The sequence below is a fragment of the Dioscorea cayenensis genome, chromosome 5 (assembly GCF_009730915.1).
Source record: "Dioscorea cayenensis subsp. rotundata cultivar TDr96_F1 chromosome 5, TDr96_F1_v2_PseudoChromosome.rev07_lg8_w22 25.fasta, whole genome shotgun sequence".
Lineage (NCBI taxonomy): Eukaryota > Viridiplantae > Streptophyta > Magnoliopsida > Dioscoreales > Dioscoreaceae > Dioscorea > Dioscorea cayenensis.
In genome coordinates, this window is record NC_052475.1 from 27,286,094 (window position 1) to 27,308,191 (window position 22,098).

Here is a 22,098-nt window from a genome sequence, read left to right on the forward strand (position 1 = left end):
ACTTACATTTACATGACAGAGCATAAATCTTTTGCCCATATTGATTGGTTTTGGTAAAGAGATGACATAAAAATTATTCCCCGTCAATTGTGATTGAAAGTGAATTCTTGGTCAATTTTTGTGAAGTAGGGTGATAAACACCAATCCTTAGAAGTGTATGTGGGTAAAAAAAATTATCACAACATCCTCACCCTCTTGAAACTGGAGAGCACAGTCGGTAATTCTCGATCAATTCATGCAATAGTGTGATCATCATCCGCTATTTAAATATAAAAAATTTATTTTGCTATTGACTTAGAAGAAATAGGTCCGAATTTCAATAATACTACTTTTATTTGCCAGTATACTGGTATCATTTCAGAACATTTCCCACGTCCAGTGAACAATGTACATATCATTTATGGAAAGCAATGATATAACCTTCCATACTGCAAGCAACAGTAGGAAGAAGAAAGAATGAATAGTACATCCTGAATTTGCCTCTAAATCGATAGCACACCATGGAACCTAGAGACAAAGTTCTAATCTCAAGTACATGAGGAACTGCTCCATTTCAGAGTTCAAGCACATTTGGAATTCTTACATTGTGGCGAAACTCGGAGAATCTTTACGTATTCTTTTCTTGATTTACAAAAAGAATTGAGACTACTCTCAATGACCTTGCCATCTTCAGTAAGCTGGACACCATAAGTCTGCAACCGGTGGATGTCGCGAGGAATGGGGCTTTGCCATTCACTGTCCCACCAAGCTGGAGGGAGGAGTGGAGTGAAAGCACATTGATGTCGCTGGTGGCGGCAACTCAGCGGGCCGGCAAATCTATTCCAGATGTGGCCCCAACCAATCTGATTCTTCAGGCCTTCTGCCAGCAGGTTACTATGGAAGCTGCTGAAGAATGAAAAATTGGAAGTTCCAAAACCTTTTTTACCTGCAGATCAGAGGGCAGGATCATAATGTATGAGTCTGGCTCATTATCAGTGCTTGAAAGAAAAAGAAAAGCCTCAGCATACCATATTGATTTGCTGCTGCTAATGCTGCAATCAGCTGAGCATATGTTGTTCCAACACGACGGTGCGCTCCAGAGACAACAGCATGCTTGGCCCGGGAAGCAAGGAAAAAATCAACAAATGCAACCCATCTCGGTGCTGGCCCCCAGTCCTTCACTCTAAAATCTAAGGGCTGAAGAAGATGAGTCTAAGTTTTGGTCAACAAATGTTCTCCAGAGTAAATTTTCAACTTGAGAGGAGGACGTTAAACTATTTGACATACAAGTTAAGTTTAAAAGCAAGTCTCCTTATGCTCTAGAAAAGATGTTACCTGGTGTTGCCTGTTGAAGCTCCCAATTGATATGTTTCCCTTGAATAACTTGTAATCAAAATGAATAACCTGTTCATTAGAAGAGCATCGATAAGAGGAAATGCCCATGTGAAATTATTCCTGATGAAAATATGATTGTATGATAGTTGATATTAAATCTACAACTAGATTACCCTACCTCAGCAAATTCAGCAAGGTGTGGCCTTATGTCTGAAACCAATGAAGGAGTGTCTGAAACCACAACCACTTGTGGTCTTGCAATTTTAGGTTGATGGTCATGAACTGCTCTTTTAATGCACTTAACTGCCGCCTGAATGGCTCTTACAGACCTTAAAAGAATATAACCCCCCAGACGTTTATCAAATCATTATCAGTAGAAGTAGTGCCAAAAAATAAACCATGGCTGGTGTTCAACTTGATGCTACTGCAAATGTATGTGCATATATATAATTTTAACTATGATGAATCAGCCTCAGCAACAAAATTGATTTTAGAGAACATAAAGAATTCTCAATTCAAGAAGAATCAAACCATTATAATTCAAAAATATGTGTATAGCTCAAAAATGAAAAGCTCCCCTTAATAATCATCTCAATGAAAACAACAGAATGCAAAAATGATTTCCTGTGGAAATCTCTACTTCAATCCTGAAACTGTGCCGCATTGCATTGAAGTAACTCAAAAAAATTCATTTCTAACAAATATTTTAGTAATTCAAAATGCCAGCTACCTGTTTGCTAGCATGCGCATGTGTAATGCAATGTCAGGGTCGCCACTTTTCAAGATCTGATCAACAGCATCCTTAATTGATAATGAAGGAGAAATGACAATTCTCATAAGCTCCCCAAATACATTAGGTCTGGAATGAAACGACTCAGGTTCGCCAAAAAGAATTGAAGCAGCATTCTTCATCCCAGGATGTACATTCTTAAGAAAAAATTGAATAGCTACCGCATCATTTGTTCCTTGAAACCTGCAACAAATGAACAATGAAGGTGAACCTTACTGTGCAGAGTAACATAGAAGCAACGCGCTTTTTTTTTAGGATGCATTCTGATGAAAGTATATCACTGCCACAGGTAACCAACAATTGGGCAGTCAGCACTCAGCAGGACCAGCCCCCATCAACTTGAGGGGCTGTTCATGGGCCTCCAGGCCCCTGGTCATCTATATGGAGCAAGGTATGTTCCTTGCCCTTCCACTCTCATAAGCTAGAAAAAGAAGATGAAGACAGGGCACTGACGGCAGGGTCCATAAAGGGCAGGTCAAGAAGTTGCACAAGGAACGCTGGTGATTTTTATTAGATAACAATCAGAGAAGTACACAGGATAATGCGATGCACATTAAGTTCTCCCAAGATAATGACTAACTAGATGATTTAACCCAAGACCCTGGGCTAAAGCCATTAGTAAATAACAGATAAGTTTGATCCATGCAGTATATGGTACTTATCAAGCAAAGCTAAACTAATGTTCAAGATGCTGCATTTTGAGCATTTATAACAGACTTACCAGATAATTGGTTGTTTCCAAAGTCTCCAATCACTACAAAGAACATTTGTTTCTGATGGATGCTCAAAATTATCAACTCTAACTACTAAATTTCTTCCGTATTTTTCACCACACTTATTCTTTCTCCATAAATGCTTGACCTCCTTCAAGGTAAATGAATGGTTGGTATAAGAAATGTATTCCCCAAAGGGATATGAGCCCCTGCAGAAGAAGATGAAAGGTCTACACTAAGTAGATATCATCAAATGATCTAAATTCAGTAAACTCATCTTTTTAGTAGTCCAAATATCAGTTAAATAATGAAAATTTAAGAACAGATGAAATTTATTGCTCAATTATATAGGGAAAGAACTTCAGAACTCAGGAAGTATTTACAAATGGCATCCAAGTAATATAAACCCACTATAAGGCAGCTTATCTAAAGAATGAACAAGAATAAATCCATAAAATAAGATGGTCCAGACATTGAAATATTTCATAAAACAAAAAATAAGGTAATTTAAAAAAAAAAGGCTTGAGAGAGAATATATATGCCTGGTTTGCCCAATGATCAAGGACCGGTTTAACATTATACTTAATGCTGCTGCAGTTAAAATCTTGTACATTTCATTGCCAAAACCTGCCTCTGATGATTTCCCTATCACAAAACCCTGTTTGCAGAACTCGTGTGGAGATAGCCCTCGGACTCTAGCAGCTCCTGGCAAGTTAATTGAATATGTGAACATCTACCTCTCTCGCCTGCTTTTGAGCACTCATTTCATACTCTTCTCAAATTATAGAGAAAAATAAATAAATAAATATACATATATATATTTATATATATATTATACCATACACGCAGATGCTACAACTAAAATCCTACTAAGGGTGCAGAAGCTCTAAAACCTAAAAAGCACAATAGATATGAGCATTCCTTTTCATCAGGTCATTCCAAAAAAATTCATGCCCACACAAGATTGATACTGATATTGCAGAAAAAAGGTTATGAGTCCAGCTCAGACTTTATGATGCAAGCTCAAGTTCTCATGAGCTAAGCATCATGTTGTCAATTCCTAGTGCATAGCGGAAATAGTTGAAGAGGCGCACAAGACAGAGACTAAACTTATAAACAAACGGCATCTTATGAAGATGAGTCATTTTCTAAATTGATCACACAGATTCTATATGTATTAAAGTTTTTCTTCTCACCAGGTCTCTAATAAAATAAAAGAGAGTAAGTTGCCTCAAGAGACACTCTTTTGTTCGTAAACAAGACGGTCAGTTAACTAAAGATTTATATAACAGATAAGTAATATTCCCATTATGTGTATGTAGTTCACAAGCACCAAGAACAACTTGTGTATAAAATCCATGTGATTGAGCTACAGCATATTATGCACCATCTGAAATGTACCAAGGCAATAATATATGCAATCAAGCAATTTTAGTCAGCAAATTGTGCAAAATAAAAAGTTTTACATGCCGTCGTTAGTAGTGCCCAGGAAAAAAAAACAAGAGTTGAATAAGGTACAACTGAAGATAACACTAACATGAAACGTTTTAGATGAACAACATGAGACCATCCCAATAACACTAGAGTTGGTAATTCATATTTCTCCAAAGTCAAAGAATTCAAAGGTCGAGAGAGTTTGAATACTATCTTTCGATTCCATGGCTTGTCCACACCCTTATAGGAAAAAAAAAAGGCAGATCATGCATCACATTTATCAAAGTAACATGCTTTTCATAAGAAATCGACAAACAAACAACCAAGATCCAAACCATGTGAACACTAATGAAAAGCACAACATGCATTTCCACAACTTCGATGATCGGAAAAGAGAAAAACAGAGATAGTGCCTTGCCATGGAGATCGAAGTGGTGCTGGATGAGCTCCCTGACTCTAAGGCTCTCATTCTCCGACCCCACAGCGAAGGCCTCCCCCATCTTCTCCACCGTCGCACACCCCTCTCGCCTCTCCTCCACAGCTAATTCCAAACCACCATCCTCATGATTGTCCCGGCCAGCGTCAGGGGAAGGGAGGGCCGGATCGCGAGAAGGATCGATAGTGGCCGATGAGATCCAGGAGAGGAGTATGAGAAGCACGGTGGAGACCACGAAGAGGAGGAGAAGCCTCGAGCGTCGGCGGCCCCGCCGCCGCGGCGAGCTCGGGTGCCGCCTCATCTCACTGGAGATCTCGCGCGAGAGGAATATCGTTATCGGATCGGATCGGATCCAAATGGCCCCAAATGGAGCTCCGCTTAAATCTTCAGCTAAAGAACAACGAATCCAAATCCTACTAAACTGTAAAATAGTAATAAAAATACAGTAAAAAAATTTTAAGAACAAACAAGTTATGGTTTTAAGTATCATGGTTGTTACTGAAGAATACTAATAAAATCTCTTTTGCTTTTCAATGATCATTAATATTTTGAGAATGCATTGAATATGTTACTATCTTTAAGCTTGTATTTGTCTCTATCATTATTGTCCTTTTTGGATAAGTATTATGCATTATTTAATAAGAATTTAATCATCTTCTAATTATTGCTTAATATAAAAATTCTTTATCATAAATACTTTTTATATTAATACAACAAAAATATAATTATTTGAAAAGATATATATGATAGAAACGTTACATTTTTTTAGTTATTAGTTGGCAATTTTATATTGATGATGGCTAAATTAGCTAGTTTCCGTATGTTTAAATTCAATTTTTTTTAATAAAATAAATAAATCACAAATTTATTAAAAATAAAAGCAACATATAACACAGGAAGCCAAAGAAGAGGGAACTAAACACCCAGATAAAACAAGTATTGGAATAAATTACCATAACTTATTGAATGCATGCTTACATTCATTTAGTAATTATTTCTTCAATTTTGATAATAACTTTCACAAAGAAAAAGGGTAAAATGGTATCAGTCAAAAGCTATCTCGCATGTAAACCACATGCATGATACCAGAACATATGTAAAGTACCAAAGTAACTAAATAGTGCTTATATATATATATATATATATATATATATAGTATTCGAATTTTTAACTTCGTTTATATCATCTTTTGTGTTTGTATGTATATATATATATGCATAATCAAGCTGCCACAGTGCTCTTGGTTATGACATTCTCCTCATCATTTGTAACTGCTGTGCCTTTGTTCTGTTCATGATCTCCTTCATGACTTGGAATTTCAACCTCCTTTTCTTTAATAATTTGATGATCTGGAACCACAACAATTGTTATTGAGTCACTGATCACTTTCTCTTCTGAAACTTTCTTGCAATTCTTGTACACCGTGTAGAGCACCATTTGAGTCATGCCAAAGAGGAAGCCCAATATGTTTGGAATCTATATGTGATCATTAACCATGCAAAAGCAGCAGTTAAATTCATTAGTAATAATCAATGTAGGAAAAAAAATTAAGTAATCTATCATTAGCTAGTTTATGTATAATTACCGCGACGTAGATGTCCTTGCTTAGTAAACCATATCCGAACCAACAGACGGCACTCAGAGTTAGGAACAATGAGAGGTAGAAAGGCATGAACTCAACACTCTTTGTTTTGATGACTAGTTTCTGAAACATTCACAAAAAAATTAACACAGTAAGGATATATGTATGTATATATATATATGTATGTAATTAAAACTAGTTAGCTGAAATTTTTTAAATACTTACAATGATGCTTAAAGGAGCGGCGAAAACACTAACAGCAAAGGCAACACAAATCCAACCAAGAAGAATGGCTCGGTTTTCGCCTTTTGTAAGGAGCATAGTTAAGAGGACAATTGAGCCAAACAGGATAACATTGAAGAGAAACATCAGCTTTAGAGTGTAGATCTTGGCTTTTCTTGGAGCATAATGTAGGAACATGAGAATATAAACAGTTTCAACAAAGCAGCCAAAGGTGTTGATGGTGATGAGAAGGAACATGTTGGTCTTCACAAAGGCATAGTAAATCCATAGCATTGCACTGAATAGAGCAACCACATAAGGCACTGATTGAAACCCTTCTGTTGATTTCCTTTTGTACACTCTATAGAATGTTGGCCTGTTTATAATTCATGCATGCAATAATTAAACATTAATTAGTTGATTAATCATGCATCATTGGTTAATAAGTAATTGAATATTGGATTGTGAAAAGGAGTTCTTACAGTGGAGCAAGATACACCATGAAGGAGATAAGATTACCTGCAGAATGATAATAATTAAGCAAGTCATTAACTAGAGTTTAATAAAACAAAAATTAAATGTGAAGAAATTAAATTTAACATCAATAAAGCATGAACTTTCTGCCTACCAACTTTAGTGTGGTGTAAAAGACAGATGGAGTTTAGTTTACTTGTTACAAGTCTATATATATAATTAATGTATATATATGATCATACATATATAACCGTAGTATCTTAATGTAATGATATATATATTATTAAAGAGGAGAAAAAGTCTTGTGAACCTTAAACAAATTGAATGAATCCAATGTTTATAATTTCAGGAAAAAAAATTTTCACTAATGTTGCACCATGCATGCATCCCTGTGATGAGTTTGAGATATATAATTCTCAATACTTTTTTCTCAAAAAATATAAAAAGCAGAAGCACTTTATATAACTTCTCTCTTCGTTTTTAATTATCATTTACTCACTCCCTTAGAAGAAAGACAAGAAAAACAACAACAAAGAGATCAGAAAGAAATGCAAAAGTTCATGGCCATGAGAATATTGTTTAAATGAAATTATATATATATATATATATATATATATATATATATATATATATATATATATATATATATATATATATATAAAGAAGAATTAAGCTACCTAGAATGCCAAAAGCGAAAGCATAAGGGTGGTCCAAAGAAAGGCCAGCCATCTCTTCCTTCAATTCAACACAAACAAAACTAATGAAAAAAAAAAGAAGAAGAAGAAGAAGAAGAAGCAGAAGAAGAGAAGAGAAGAAGGTTAAAGGCAAAAAAAGAGTGATCCTCTCTTCTCACAAATTAAGAGAGAAAACTCTTTAGCCTTAAACTTCCTCTACTTCTCAAGCTAATGCAATGAGCTAGGCTTGATGTGAATAAAGAAGAGCAATGAGCTTTATATAGGAAATGAAAAGGTTAAAAAAGAAAATGACGCATGGAATATCATATACATAGATATATGAAGTGCTTTTTTAACTTTTAAACATTGATGAAAACTCTAATGAAAACTATAAACACAATATTAAAAAGTATAAAGCTTGTGTTTGATTTGAAGTTTGAATGGATGAATGGTTGGCTTGGGTTATGGCTACGTACGTTACTACGTAATTGGTTATGAAAGGTGTATACACATGACAAAGAGGTTCATTAATTTCATGTGACTTCTCAAGCCAACCTAACTATAACTCCACAATAATACATAGCCTTTTAGCCGTTTCTCCATCCGCGTCAGCATGCACAAACCCTAACTTCCTCCATGACTCTCCCACCTCCTTTGCTTCTTCATGTACACCTCTATTAATTAATTTCTCTCTCTTTTGAACTATCAAAATGCTCCAAAGTTTTGCATGAAATCATACACGTTTAGCACCTTTTTTTTTGTTTGTTTTCAGTAACTTAAACTTTGACTTAAAACTTTAGTTTCATGACTTTTATGTATTTTTAATTAGTGTTTAATTTTCCCTTCTAATATATATATATATATATATATATATATATAAAAGAAAACATCATCTAAGTGAGTACTTAGATGATATTTTTTAAGTATATATATTGATCTAATGGCTATAAGTGTTGTTTCTTTTTTTCTGTTTTATATTGTTCCGAACTGTTGTACACTATTTACAGTAAATTTCTCCTTTTAACATATATATATATATATATATGAGAAAACATCATCTAAGTATTTACTTAGATGATGTTTTCTAACTATGTTGATCCAATGGCTCTTAGTGTTATTTTTTTACTGTTTTGTATTGTTCCGAACTGTTGTACATTATTTATTACTGTACATGAATTATCATAACCATCAAAATACAAATCCAACAGTTATCAGATATATAACTAGAAAGAGGTAGAAGGAGAGAAAGACCAAATTAATTAATTTTAATGTGTAGTTAGGCAAAGTGAGACATTTTAATGAATCTAATAAAGAATCAATGAAAAATGGGTATATTGATTAAAAAGCCTCTCACATTTAGCATGAAAAATGTATATATAGTTACAACTATATATAAAGCAAACAAAAAATGATTGACAAAGCAAACAAAAAATTCACGTATACACTATTTACAGTAAATTTCTCTTTCTAACATATATATATATATATATATGAAAAAACATCATCTAAGTAAATACTTAGATGATGTTTTCTAAGTATGTTGATCTAATGGCTCTCAGTGTTATTTTTTTACTGTTTTGTACTGTTCCGAATTGTTGTACACTATTTGCTACTGTATATGAATCATCATAACCGTCAAATACAAATCCAACAGTTATCATATATACTAAAAAAAGGTAGAAGGAGAGAAAGATCAAATTAATTAATTTTAATGTGTAGTTAGGCAAAGTGAGACATTTTAATGAATCTAATAAAGAATCAATGAAAAATGGGTATATTGATTAAAAAGCCTTTCACATTTAGCATGAAAAATGTATATATAGTTACAACAATATATAAAGCAAACAAAAAATGATTGGCAGCAAACAAAATGTAGGTATGCACTATTTACAGTAAATTTCTCCTTCTAACATATATATATATATATATATATATATATATATATATATATATATATATATATATATAGAGAAAAAACATCATCTAAGTAAATACCTAGATGATGTTTTCTAAGCAAAGTTGTCAGACCCGGCCCGGGCAATGACCCAGATAAGCCCAGGGGTCAGGGGTTGATGGGTTCGACCGGGTCGAACCGGGGTTGAACCGGGGTCAATAATTAAATATAAAAAAAAATATTATAATAATTAATAATGAGCAAATATAATATTAAACCCATAATTATAATATAAAAACCTACTCAAATTTGATATTTAAATTGATAAATGACTTTATATACAGTAGAGTTTTCTAATTATGTCATTTATTTTTATATTTTTAAATATTTACAAATTTAATATATTAATATATAATTATCGAACTTCTCTCGGTGTTATTTATTCTCATTTATTTGTTTATTGGTTGATTTTGTTAAAATAGATAAGAAATTTAATTCACTAATTCTTATATCTCAATTGAGTTTTTATTTTGTTTTAAATTTTCATATATTTTTTATTTAATTAGAATATTTTAATTTTATATTTTTATAATAAAAGTACACTCATTTATTGTTTTATTTTCTTAATAAATTAAATTTTTAGAAAGTATTTACATAACACATTAATAGATTTTATTTTTAAATGTTAATTTTTGTTGGTATGTTTATGATATATATATATATATATATTGTAATTCTATTTATTGTCTAATGAGAAAATAATAATAAATTATTAAATATTGTAAAAAAAAAATAAACATTGTGACCCGATTGACCCGGCCGGGTCAACCGGTTCCCAGTTGAACCGCCCGGGTCTCCGGGTTAACACCGGGTTTTTTAATACCTGGTTCAATGGGGTATACCCGGGCCGGCCACATGACCAGTTCCCGGTTTTTCCTGTTGAACTGGCCAGGCCAGTCCAGGTCTTGACAACCTTGATTCTAAATATGTTGATCCAATGGCTCTCAGTGTTGTTTTTTTTACTGTTTTGTACTGTTTAGAACTGTTGTACACTATTTATTATTGTACATAAATCATCATAATCGTCAAATACAAATTCAACAATTATCATATATAATTAGAAAAAGGTAGAAGGAGAGAAAGATCAAATTAATTAATTATAATGTGTAGTTAGGCAAAGTGAGACATTTTAACGGATCTAATAAAGAATCAACAAAAAAATGGGTATATTGATTAAAAAGCCTTTCACGTTTGGCATGAAAAATGTATATATACTTAGGACTATATATAAAGTAAACAAAAAATGATTGACCAAAAAAAAAAGCAAACAAAAAATGTACGTACACATCACCTTAATTTCATGTTTACATAATCATGCTGCATGCGCATAAGGTTTTTGATTATTTTGCATAAATATTGAATAGAAAACTAAGACTGGAAAAGTGGGGTACATTGAATAGATCTAATTAAAAGGCATTCATGATTCATCTATAAGATGATTTTTTTATTAATAGCATGTAGAGATGTATGAACCGTTCTAGGTGGTCTTCTTTTTCAAAACAAAACAAAACAAAGTACAAAACTTATGGGAATTACAATAAGAAAAATTCATTGCCTAATTTATAACATGAATTAAATTTTTTTTATTTTATTTTTTTATTTTATTTTTTATTTTATTTTTTATTTTTGGGTTTCTTTGTAGTTTGGTGGTTGGTATGTGACTTAACCCAAGAAAATTGGGGTCCACCGATGTGTGTTTTAACCATCAAGCCATGTAGGCCAGCACTCTTCACTGTCAATTTGGGCTTTCATGTGCAATATATACAAACTCCATTTTAACTAATAATAATAAAGCAAGGTAATCAAAATTAATAGTTAACCTAAATCATTAATTGTGCATTAATTATTAATAGATTATTTAAATCAAGAGCGTGTTAATACTAATCACCTAATTAAGCTTTTTATGGTTAATTATTTCTTAATTAATTTGCATGCTTGAATGATTAGCCAATTAGCAGCCTTGTGCTGGAAGAGTTTGGCATTGCAGTTATGAAAGGCCTCGATGAGACAAAATAAGGTCTTATCTCTTCTCCTTTTCATTTCTTATGGAGTCTGAAATCAAGCTGTGAATCATAAGCTCTGGAAGGCCAATTAGAGCAAAGAGATGTGCTATCTAATTAAGCTAATTAATTAATCTCTTGATTTGCTAATCTTGGCTCCCTTGTATAATGCTCAATTACTCAATCATTTACACCTTTACGCTTCTGAATTTTAGGAAGACACTTCCTTCTAAGTCTTTCTATAATTAGTTTTCTATATATTGAGAGTTTTAAAAGAAAAGGAGTTTTCTACTATCAATATATAGTTCTTTTTTTTTACATATATTTATTTAGAAGCAATAAAATACATAGTAAAAAAAAAAAAGCATTACGTAAAATATATATATATTTATGTTTATAGTTGAAGTGGATTAGACAGTTATCTCTCAGCAAAAATCATATGCTACAAATATAATGAGATGTCGTCTCTATTCATTCCTTTGTTAGTTGCGAAATTAATGAATACTTGTATTATTGGTCATTTCTTAAAAAAGTTAATGAATTCTTAAAATTAAGAGTACAAAATTCACATGTTTTTCATTTTGTTTTTATTTTTGTGCATCTTTGTTGTCTTTATTTAACTAAAATTAGAAAACATATTATTTGATAATCTTTTCGCTGATCTAATATATACCCGTTCTAATTTTTTTATTACCTTAATTAGTAATTATTTAAATTTTTTTTTAATTCTAGTACTTGTGTACCTCAAAAAGATGATTTATGCAAGCTAAAGCTACTAAACATATACTGTTAAATTTTTTATTAAATATATGGCATTATATGATAGTATGCCGAATTCTTACTCTAAAAGAACAGGGGGAAAAAATAGAAGTGATACTTAGGTGCAAATAAGGGAAAGGGACCAATATTTTATTGCACTTTTGGACCTCAAAGATGGCTAATTAAGTGACCAAAAGGTATGTAGAAAATTGCAGCAAAAATTTACTTATGGTTTGCTTTGCATAGAACAAGCATGAGATTATGCTTAATATGAGGAAAGGTTTTATTTCTTGTGGGGGAGTTCTTCACTTAATTTTAGCATGTAATTATGGATGGTTGTATATAAAGTTAAATTAATGTGTATTTGTTTTATTAAATTAAAACTTAAAGTTTTACACAATTTTGTTGTAAGAAATTATGTCTGTTAGTGAATCAAATTTATAAGTTAATTCACTCTTTATTATAAAGATACAACTATTTGAATATTTCATATCTATCTTAATTTGTCCGTTGTTTTTTTTTCTTTTTTTTATATTTATTTAGTATATTTGGTTTGATTCAGAAAGAAAATAAGAGCAAAAATTTTAGAGAAAATAATAATTAAATGAAAATTAATTAATGAATGGCACGTTGTTGTGCATGCTAAACATGCATGATAAGTCAAATGAATCTTTGAATTCGTTCAAATAATTATCAAATGAATCTTTGAATTCGTTTAATTAATTATTTAATAACATTTTACTCTCATGATATTCGAAATTTCAACCATAATTAGTTAGCGAGTAAAACTTGAGTGAAAATCCATTTGAGTTGATATCGAACACAATCTGATTATATAATTCACAAAAATTAATAAAATTTTGTTCTAAAACAATTCTAATTTGAATGCACGCTGACCAGGAGTAGTCCTCATCTTCTTGTTACTGGGCAGGCCTGTATCTCCAGACGGTAGTCTTCGCTCGCCCAGCTTGTTTTATTTTCTCTCTCTTCTTGTATTACTTTTGCTCACTGTTCTCCTCATCCCTGGAAAGGATTCCAGCATGTTATTTACTTTTAGTCTTTTCTTGTTTGTTGTTTCCTCTCTGTTGTACTCCTTTGTTCTCTTCTTTTTAATAAATTGGTGATTTATCCATTTTATTAAAAAAAAACTCACATAATGCCACATTGTAATTTATTGTTAAATAAATTAAACATTAATCTCATACATGTCGTATCTTCTAATTAATTATTGAAAGAAAAAAGTTCATCTTCTCACAAGTTAAGTACATAAAATATATGGTACAATCAACAACTTTAGTGAGATTATTACAGGACTAGAGAACTAATATTTAATGTACCTCGTATTTTAATTAATAACCAAGAATATGCTTCAAAAATAACAACTTAAAACATGTTTTGCATGCAGGTGAGATGATTATGAACATTCCAGACATATATTGTTAAAAAAGAATAAGATGGAACATATAACATAACTTGAAATTTGTGGTACAATAAACTTTCGGCCAAATGCAAATGTTAATTAGTACATACAATATAGACAAATACTTTGTACAAAAAAAATTTTGGACGCTGCACAATCTAGTTAAAGTTAAAGTAAAGATGCATATTTTGTCCAAGATTATATAGTTGTATGTCAACTTAATATGCTAATATTTTAAATACTGATTTAGAGTCGAGTAGTTTATTATAATATTTTTTTTATTCATTATAATCATGCTTATATATCTTAAATGAGATTATTATATTAATTAATCATGAATGAGGTTGTATTCATTATTTTATAATCGACAATGACATATTTGATAAAACTAATTAAGTTAACTAAATGTCTTGGTTTTTACCTTTTAGAAATGCATTTTCCATAAAAATTATTTAAAAATAAAAATAAAAAAGTTTAATATTTTCGAAGAGAAAGTAAGAAATATATATATATATATATATATATATATATATATATATATATATATATATATATATATATATATTTGAAAGTGGTATTAGATTCTTTTGAAATGACATATTAATATTATTTTTTTCTACAATAAATTGGTCGATAAGTGTATACTAAAAAGAAAAAGATAATTTACATAACTTTTAATTGTTTGAAATTTATTGGATATCAATTTTGTAATTTTAAAATTTAGACAACACAATCAAGCCAAATTTATTGGACAGAAACACTTCGGTCTCTAACTATATGTTTTAATAATCAAATTATTTAAATTTATTAGACAAAAACCTTTCGTTTTTTATTTGTAAAAAAGTCAAATGTCTGAGTTGTTGACAATGTAAAAATATTTTAAATATTTCAACAAATTTAAAAGTGGGTTTTCTCAATTTATTGTGAGTAGAGTACAGATGTAGTTATGGCATCGACATCATATTAAGTTATATACCAAGGTATTTTTGTTTTTTTTTTTAATCTTAGTAAAAAAAATATGTTTAATAAAAATGAAATTTTATACTATATGAAATTTATTTTTCAAAAAAAAATTAAATTTAAAAAATACCAGTATTTAACTCAAATTAAAAAGGATTTAACTATAGATTTAAAATAAAATTTTCAACATATATTTTCAAAGAAGTGACGAGAACAACAAAATCCTAAATAAAAGATGAATTTATGTCAAAAAAATCATTGTTTTATCCCTTGTGATATTTTTATTCATATGAAATATTTATTATATTATTTTGAACACCATATTAAGGACTTGGTATCGATAAATTATTAAATAAAAACAAACAAAATAAATGATACATATATAATGGAAGTGAACAAAAGTGTAAAAGATAACTAGATTTTGATTTGAATTCATTAGTTCATATTTTTAATATTAATGTAAAAGAATAATATTGAAACCAACTCTAAGGTAGGATTGTATTTAACTTTTATATTATGTCTAAATTTAATATATTTATCAGTGTAGTTTTGTTTTGGTAATATATAATTTCTTAAATTTTCTCATATTCCAAGATAGATATCAACATCTTAAAATCTCCCAGTAGAGTTATTACAAAATATGCTATATGGTTTAATAAAGCTTCACATATGCATGTCCATGCATGCAAAATTTGTACTTTATTTTTTCGTATAATATATGTATATATATATTTACGTAGTTTTGATTAATTTTCATAATTAAGCAATGGTTATATATATATATATATTTTAGTGAAAAAATATATTGTTTAATTTTCACTCACCATACAAATTTAAGGAGTATTGCTCAAATGATTATTATATATATATATATATATGTAAATTATAAATTATTGGGGAAAAGAAACATATAATGGGCTTTTTTTTTGGGCGTTATTAGCTCAGGCCTAATTCAATTTGGCCCAAAAAATTTAAAGAATAACTCTTTTAATTTTGAACCTGATAGAAAAGAAAATAATTATTTAAATTTGGGAATTAAAAAAGCTTTCTTTGTTAAAGAATAATTGTATTATTATTTGTAGTGTTTTACATTAATAGAAGAGTTAATAAGATAAAAAGATAACTAACTAACACACCTGTGGCATATAAGCCAAGGTTGTCATTCGCTTGTTCATTCTTGCTCTAACAGTGCATGTTCTACCAACCCAAAGTCACAAATTTTTTGCATTGAAATCCTAAAACCACAGTTAATATTAATCAAATCCATTTAAAAATAACCTTTGACTTAACATTAATAATAATACAAACAGATAAATAATTTATTTAATTAAATTAAATAAAACTAATACTACTGAAGATTGGATGATTAATAAAACTAAGCTCCAAATAATGATTCAACAGAGGAAACTGGAAAGACAATTCCCCATGAAAACAAATGTTAAAGTGATTTTATTTATTTATTTATTTAGTTTATTTTTTTAATACATGAACAAACACACATTTTGATTATCATTAAGTAATGAAGAGAAAACATTAATATTTATTTTAATGGTCACATGCTTGAGAAGTAAGTTCCCCAGTGTTAATATTAATAGACCCCCCAAACTTAAAAGCCAATGGCCACCTCCCCCAAGCAATGGCTGTCGTTAGGGTGGGCAAGACTACAAAAGCTTACAAATGCTTTAAATGCACCATTAATGGCAGAGCCTGATGGAGGAGTGTCTACTTCTGCCCTTCTCTCTCTCCTCCTCCTCTCTCTCTATTTGGAAACTGTGCTCTTCCCCACAACCCACCCCAAAAACAACACACCTTCTTCTTCTTCTTCTTCTTCTTCTTCTTCAGAAAGGAGCACATGTGTGGAGTGCCTTGAAGGTTGGTTGTCATGGAGGTTGAAGAAGTGAAGTTCTTGTGATCAAACTGATTGAGATTTGATTGACTTGCAGGTATGTATAAGAACCAGCTGCAAGAGCTAGCACAGAGAAGTTGCTTTAACTTGCCATCCTATGCATGCATAAGAGAAGGTCCAGACCATGCACCTAGGTTCAAGGCTTCTGTTAATTTTAATGGTGAGATATTTGAAGGGCCAAGCAACTGCACCACGTTGAGACAGGCTGAGCATGCTGCTGCTGAGGTTGCTCTTCAGAATCTCTCCGCCAGAGGCCCTTCTAGGACACTTACTGCTAGAGTTCTTGTAAGCCTGCCTTTCACTTTCTCATGGTTGATTTTGTTTTTCTTCTTTTAATCTTGTTGGTTGGTCATATTTGTTCCTTGGTTGTGTAGGATGAGACTGGGGTGTATAAAAATCTCTTGCAGGAGACTGCTCATAGAGCTGGGTTGAAGTTGCCAGTGTATACTACTGTAAGGTCAGGGCCTGGGCATCAACCTGTGTTCACTTGTAACGTGGAACTTGCTGGTATGAGCTTCAATGGAGAACCTGCAAAGACAAAGAAGCAAGCTGAGAAGAATGCTGCCATGGCTGCTTGGTCTGCTCTTAAGCAAAGTGAGAAGAATTTTGTCATCTTACCCTTGACCTTTGGTTTCTTCATCTTGTTTGTGATCAATATATATATATATATATATATATATCACTTGTGAGATCAATAATATCTCAAAGAATGGTTGTGTTTTCAGTGCCAAATTTGGAGTCTTTGTCACGGCAGGCAAAGGAGAGTGAGAACAGTGAGGAGCAGGAGCAGGTGGTTGTGGCAAGAGTGCTCTCCAGTTTTAGACCCAAAGAGGAGAGCAGCAGAGCGCTGAGACACAGAGAGCAGCTGCTGCAGAGGAGAGCTTCTGGCTCTTCAAACAGCTCATTTTGGTATCGAAAGCATCGAGGTTCCATGGATTCTTTGGTCGAAGCTCCATCTCCATCTCCATCTACTCCAATGCATCAGGCTCAGAAAGAAAGCTATCTTACAGGCTCCAAGATATTACTAACAATGCCAACGAGTGCAAGTTCCCCGGAGACATCCTCTTCAAAGGAGAAGACCAGCATCAGCCAAGGTTTCCATTCATCAAGTAGGTACCTTCCAGTAGAGATCAGAAGTTCATCACAGGCTCCATTGGAGAATCATTGGATGGATGAATGCAATTCAAAAATTACACCTTTACCTCCCCACTGCAGAGCATTTCCCTTGCAAACTCAAATCAATACTAAGCCTTTCAGTCCCATTCCTCATCCTTGTGCTTCAGCTGGAGCAAGTTCTATGCCTGCAATGCCAAGGAGAATCAGTGCAGGAGGATACCATGCTGCTGCTCAAGGTCTTGCCCCTATGGTGCATATTCGAACAGTGATCCCGGTCTGCGCCACTCCACCAATGAGGCTGCCAGCAAGCAATGCAACAGTACACAAGCAAGAGCAAGATGATGAAGTCTCAGCAGCCACCTCAAAGCTCACTAATCTCCAGCTTTGAAGGGAAGGAGCACAAGATCATCTGCATATATAATAGTGATCTTCATCCATTTCAGTTCCCATAATGTTCAGATATGCAAATTTTGCTAGTTTTTCTGGTTTTTCATGACAAACTCTTTGCTTTTGCTTGAAACCATGGAATTGGTTATAGTGAACATATTCAGGCTAAGAGTTCATGAAAGTTTTGTTCCATTCTGCTATGCAGTTACATCCTAGCCTTTGCATGAGCTAAAGCTCCAATAAGCTTACTGCAGATATAATTGGCACATTAAAATTCGGAATGCAAACAGCTGCAGAAAAAAGTGATAAATTTGATTCAAGTAGTCATGCTTTACTACGGTCTGCAGACTGTAAGCAATGGAGCCATGCTTCAGAATTACTGTCACTAAAAGAAAAAATGGGAGGTAACATGTACTTGAGCAATGAAATGAATGACCAACGCACGGACATTAATTGATATTTCAGAAAGGAGCCAGAGGAGGGAGAGAGTGGGGGGAAGGCATTGGTGGCAGATGGGAAGCATTCAATGCAGCGCTTGTTGGAAGGAAAGAAAAAAACCAAATAAAGAGAGGGAGTGTGGGAGAGAGAAATGCAGTGATAAGCACAAGCTTTAAGTAGCAGTGGACGGCCATTCAATGGCTTTGTCCACACCATTAATGCCCCCTGTTCTTGGTGAAGTAAACTAGTGAGCCTTGGATCATATACCTATCCATGACACTGTTATCTGCTTGACTATAACGTTCAGAATTCAGCCTTCACTGATACCTTTGAATTATGGAATGTTTTTCTTTATAATATCTTGATTTAGATAGGCCATGAAGAAAAAGTACATTAAGTTCATCCTACGTGGTTGGAATGCCAAGTAATAGTGTAATGCCAACCAAGATTACCCTGATTATTGTCTATATGACTGAACAGTTGGTAATTAATGTGATTCACAGGGTCATAAATAGGAGGGATTGTATCTTTTGGGACAATAGTAACACTTGTGTGTCTAGTTGACAAACTGATAAGAAGGGCTTCTATTGTCAAGTCATGGAAGGCAATTTGGATTCGTAGATCTGCAAAGCAAAATGAACAGTTGAGAAGGTTTTAATGGGTATGTATATTTATATACTTGCTATTGTCTGATGAATGAGGAATTGATGATGGAATTGAATAGAAGAATACAAATAGGCTGTCATTAAACTGCTATGTTTAAGGAAAGCTAATATATGTAAATATCAATTGACTCTAGTTTTTCAATGAGAAATACATGACTTTCAACTTTAATGCAACCATAAATTTATGAGAAAAGGTATAAGTCACAGGGAAAAACAAAAACTAAACGAGTGGAAAACAAAAAAGAAAACTTCAAAAATAAATTTAATTAAGTAAAGATAATATATTTCACCTTATGCCCTAGATATCTCAAAGATCTTGCCATGAAATTGTCATATAGATAACAATGTGTAAGAGTGTTACACAAACTGGGAGCTTCTTGCTAAAATAGGAAAGGAAAAGACATACTTTTAAATGGTTGAAAGATCATGGATAATGTTGAGGTCCAACACCTGAAATCAAAGGGAGAGATTGTGTTTGCTACTAGTTTGATTCATTTAAGCAAACCTAACTTGGTAGGGAGAGTTTAAATACTTATACCACATAGCAAAGGAACACACAACCTCTCCATCCTTCGATGCCATCAATATTCCCTGATTTTAAACACACAAAAATGGTTCTCTTCCCAGCCTAAGAAGTTGCTAGGAGTAGGTCAATTGACAATTTAGCATAGGAGAAAAACATTAGTTTCTTCTTCTTTTTTTCATAATAAATATTATCATCACAATTTATATATATATATATATATATATATATAGAAAGTAATAAAGATATAGGCAGAACCTTCAAGATCAACATAATGGACCACAGCACTAATTCCATGTAAGTTTCTCATGAGCTACTATAAAATAATTTCTGATTGCCCAAAATAGAAAATGATCCAGTAATGCTAAAGAATTTTAGAGCCTAAGTAGCCCATAGAAACACCAGCTTGTTTACCCCTATGGTTATGGTACAAATTATGAGTCAGAACTGAATAATCATCGTCTGAAGGTCTATATAGTTGAGTTTGTAGGTAATATAAGAATCACACTAAATCATTATCTCAAGGAATACGATTGAAAACTTCGAGCACCTTAAAATTAGATGGAAAAGAAAAAATTGATTATTCATAAGTAGTTATACTTCTATCAGTAAGACCAGTTTGATGAACTTACTGAACATACAATAAAGTAGGGAATGCTAAAGCCTTAATATAGGTTAATACACTTTCCTTAAGGGTAAGTCACTAATGGAAAAATTAGCTAAAAGAAGAAGATAGTATAAGGATTAACTATAAGACTAGCTAAAAAAATACTATAGCCCACTGCACAGACTGAAAACACTTCATGATGATCACACTCATGCCCACAAGCAGTGGGCTCACTTGAGCTGAACTTTGCTGCCCAGCATTCACAGACCAGTGAACTTCCCGGATACAACAAGCCCTTAGTCCAAGCTATTTGGAATCAGCTACATGAATCCTTCCTTTCTACATTGTTCTATCAAAAGTTTAAAATAACTAAATAAACCAAGATAAGATATATCATTTTGTAAAGGTAAAACATTTAGAAATTAATCAATGCTTTCTGATAAGAGATTGAAGTGCAGAGCTGGTAGGATTGGTATCCTAAATTTCAAACACAAGCTCTTTGAGTTTCACATCAATGGTAACAGAAAGGAAGTGGTACTTTTGATCAAGCTCAATATGCATAGCTCAAATGCTCAAAAACTTGCTACTTGTTTATATTTTATTTAACTGCTTTGAAAATTAAACCTCTGTGAACAATGATGTAAACACAAAGTTTATGCAATTAAATGAAATCATGAATTCACAGAAAATCATCGTTCCCCCCCAAAAAAAAAAAACAAAAAAATTGCTTCTAATTTCACTTGTGCATAATTTCTTTGTAATGTATAATCGGATACATTGTCAATTCTGGTCAAATTTCTAGATAAAACATAGAATTTTCAAAGTTTTATTCAAGAGAAATTCTGCACGAGAACATCATGCAAAAATCAAAAGCTACCATTGAACTTTACAGTAAACTACATGCTAAGAACTTTGAGCACCTGAATAAACTACACAAATGAGTTTCAACACAAAACACAGGGAAAAAAGACAAAATTGGGAAGAAAATAGAAATCAAACCTCAAGAAATCGCTTCCAGAATGCAGCCATTGCCAGACCTTTGATGAACCCTAATCGAGAGGAATTTTGAGGTTTGCGAGGCCTTGGGCTTCGCGGTTCCTCAGCCAATCCATTCACCAAAAAAAACAAAGATGGGCCAATATTTTAGAATTATTTTTCACATATAGACCATTGAAAATGTTAGTATTTCCATGCATGTCCCTTGTCTGATCATACAAATAGAGAAAACAAATAATATTTACGAGTTAGAATTTGTCTCAATTCATAATTCAGGGCTTTATAAAATTTCAATTTTGTCATTAAAATATTTTTTTCAAATTAATTATTATACATATATTGATAAATAGGAGAAGCGCATATATAATCAAGGATGTACATGTCAATTAGAAATTTGATTATTCTCCAAGTGACACAGAATTTGGGTTGCTAGTCTGTACTTATAATTGAAACTCATTATCATTATTTTTTTAAAATAATTTGAACAAATAGCTTTTAAATATGTAATTTTTTTATGTAAAAAAATAAATCGTGTTCGGATATAGACTCTATGGAATTGGGATAGCATATATTTTTAATACTGAAATTATCTCACAAATATACATGCATACCTCGAATACATAGATATCTATTTGTATACCTCACAAAATTCTCCTTGTGCTACACGTGAAGTTGGTTTCTAGATGACCATTTTCATTGAATGGCCATAAGTCATAACTCCACGGAAA

At 32.1% G+C, this 22,098-nt stretch overlaps 3 protein-coding genes and 1 long non-coding RNA gene across 6 annotated transcripts; 1 reads left to right on the forward strand and 3 right to left on the reverse strand.

Moving 5' to 3' along the window:
• Window positions 1-302: 302 nt before the first annotated feature.
• Window positions 303-5,092, reverse strand: LOC120261555. 2 transcript variants are annotated; one of them, XM_039269488.1, is made up of 8 exons: window positions 4,670-5,092; window positions 3,360-3,522; window positions 2,826-3,026; window positions 2,045-2,287; window positions 1,493-1,643; window positions 1,315-1,383; window positions 1,008-1,176; window positions 303-925 (listed from the first exon to the last, which is right to left on the reverse strand). In XM_039269488.1, the coding sequence occupies exons 1-8, from the start codon at window positions 4,986-4,988 to the stop codon at window positions 561-563; spliced, it is 1,680 nt and encodes a 559-aa protein (XP_039125422.1). In that variant the 5' UTR covers window positions 4,989-5,092; the 3' UTR covers window positions 303-560. The 2 variants fall into 2 exon arrangements, with proteins under 2 accessions (XP_039125422.1, XP_039125423.1); XM_039269489.1 differs by having other exon boundaries at window positions 305-925; window positions 3,360-3,563; window positions 4,670-4,759.
• A 570-nt stretch (window positions 5,093-5,662) lies between these two features.
• On the reverse strand, window positions 5,663-7,871 carry LOC120261901 (bidirectional sugar transporter SWEET13-like). The gene is made up of 5 exons (XM_039269920.1): window positions 7,643-7,871; window positions 6,974-7,010; window positions 6,495-6,867; window positions 6,273-6,392; window positions 5,663-6,163 (listed from the first exon to the last, which is right to left on the reverse strand). Exons 1-5 carry the CDS (start codon window positions 7,692-7,694, stop codon window positions 5,909-5,911), a joined length of 837 nt encoding a protein of 278 aa, XP_039125854.1. The 5' UTR covers window positions 7,695-7,871; the 3' UTR covers window positions 5,663-5,908.
• An 8,359-nt stretch (window positions 7,872-16,230) lies between these two features.
• LOC120261221 (double-stranded RNA-binding protein 3) lies at window positions 16,231-18,322 on the forward strand. Its single transcript, XM_039269008.1, has 4 exons — window positions 16,231-16,604; window positions 16,676-16,923; window positions 17,013-17,232; window positions 17,364-18,322. Exons 1-4 carry the CDS (start codon window positions 16,349-16,351, stop codon window positions 18,140-18,142), a joined length of 1,503 nt encoding a protein of 500 aa, XP_039124942.1. The 5' UTR covers window positions 16,231-16,348; the 3' UTR covers window positions 18,143-18,322.
• Window positions 18,307-21,473, reverse strand: LOC120261222. 2 transcript variants are annotated; one of them, XR_005536578.1, is made up of 4 exons: window positions 21,374-21,473; window positions 19,783-19,872; window positions 19,535-19,694; window positions 18,307-18,389 (listed from the first exon to the last, which is right to left on the reverse strand). It is a non-coding gene; the product is annotated as an uncharacterized LOC120261222 (long non-coding RNA). The 2 variants fall into 2 exon arrangements; XR_005536579.1 differs by having other exon boundaries at window positions 19,783-19,883.
• Window positions 21,474-22,098: the final 625 nt, after the last annotated feature.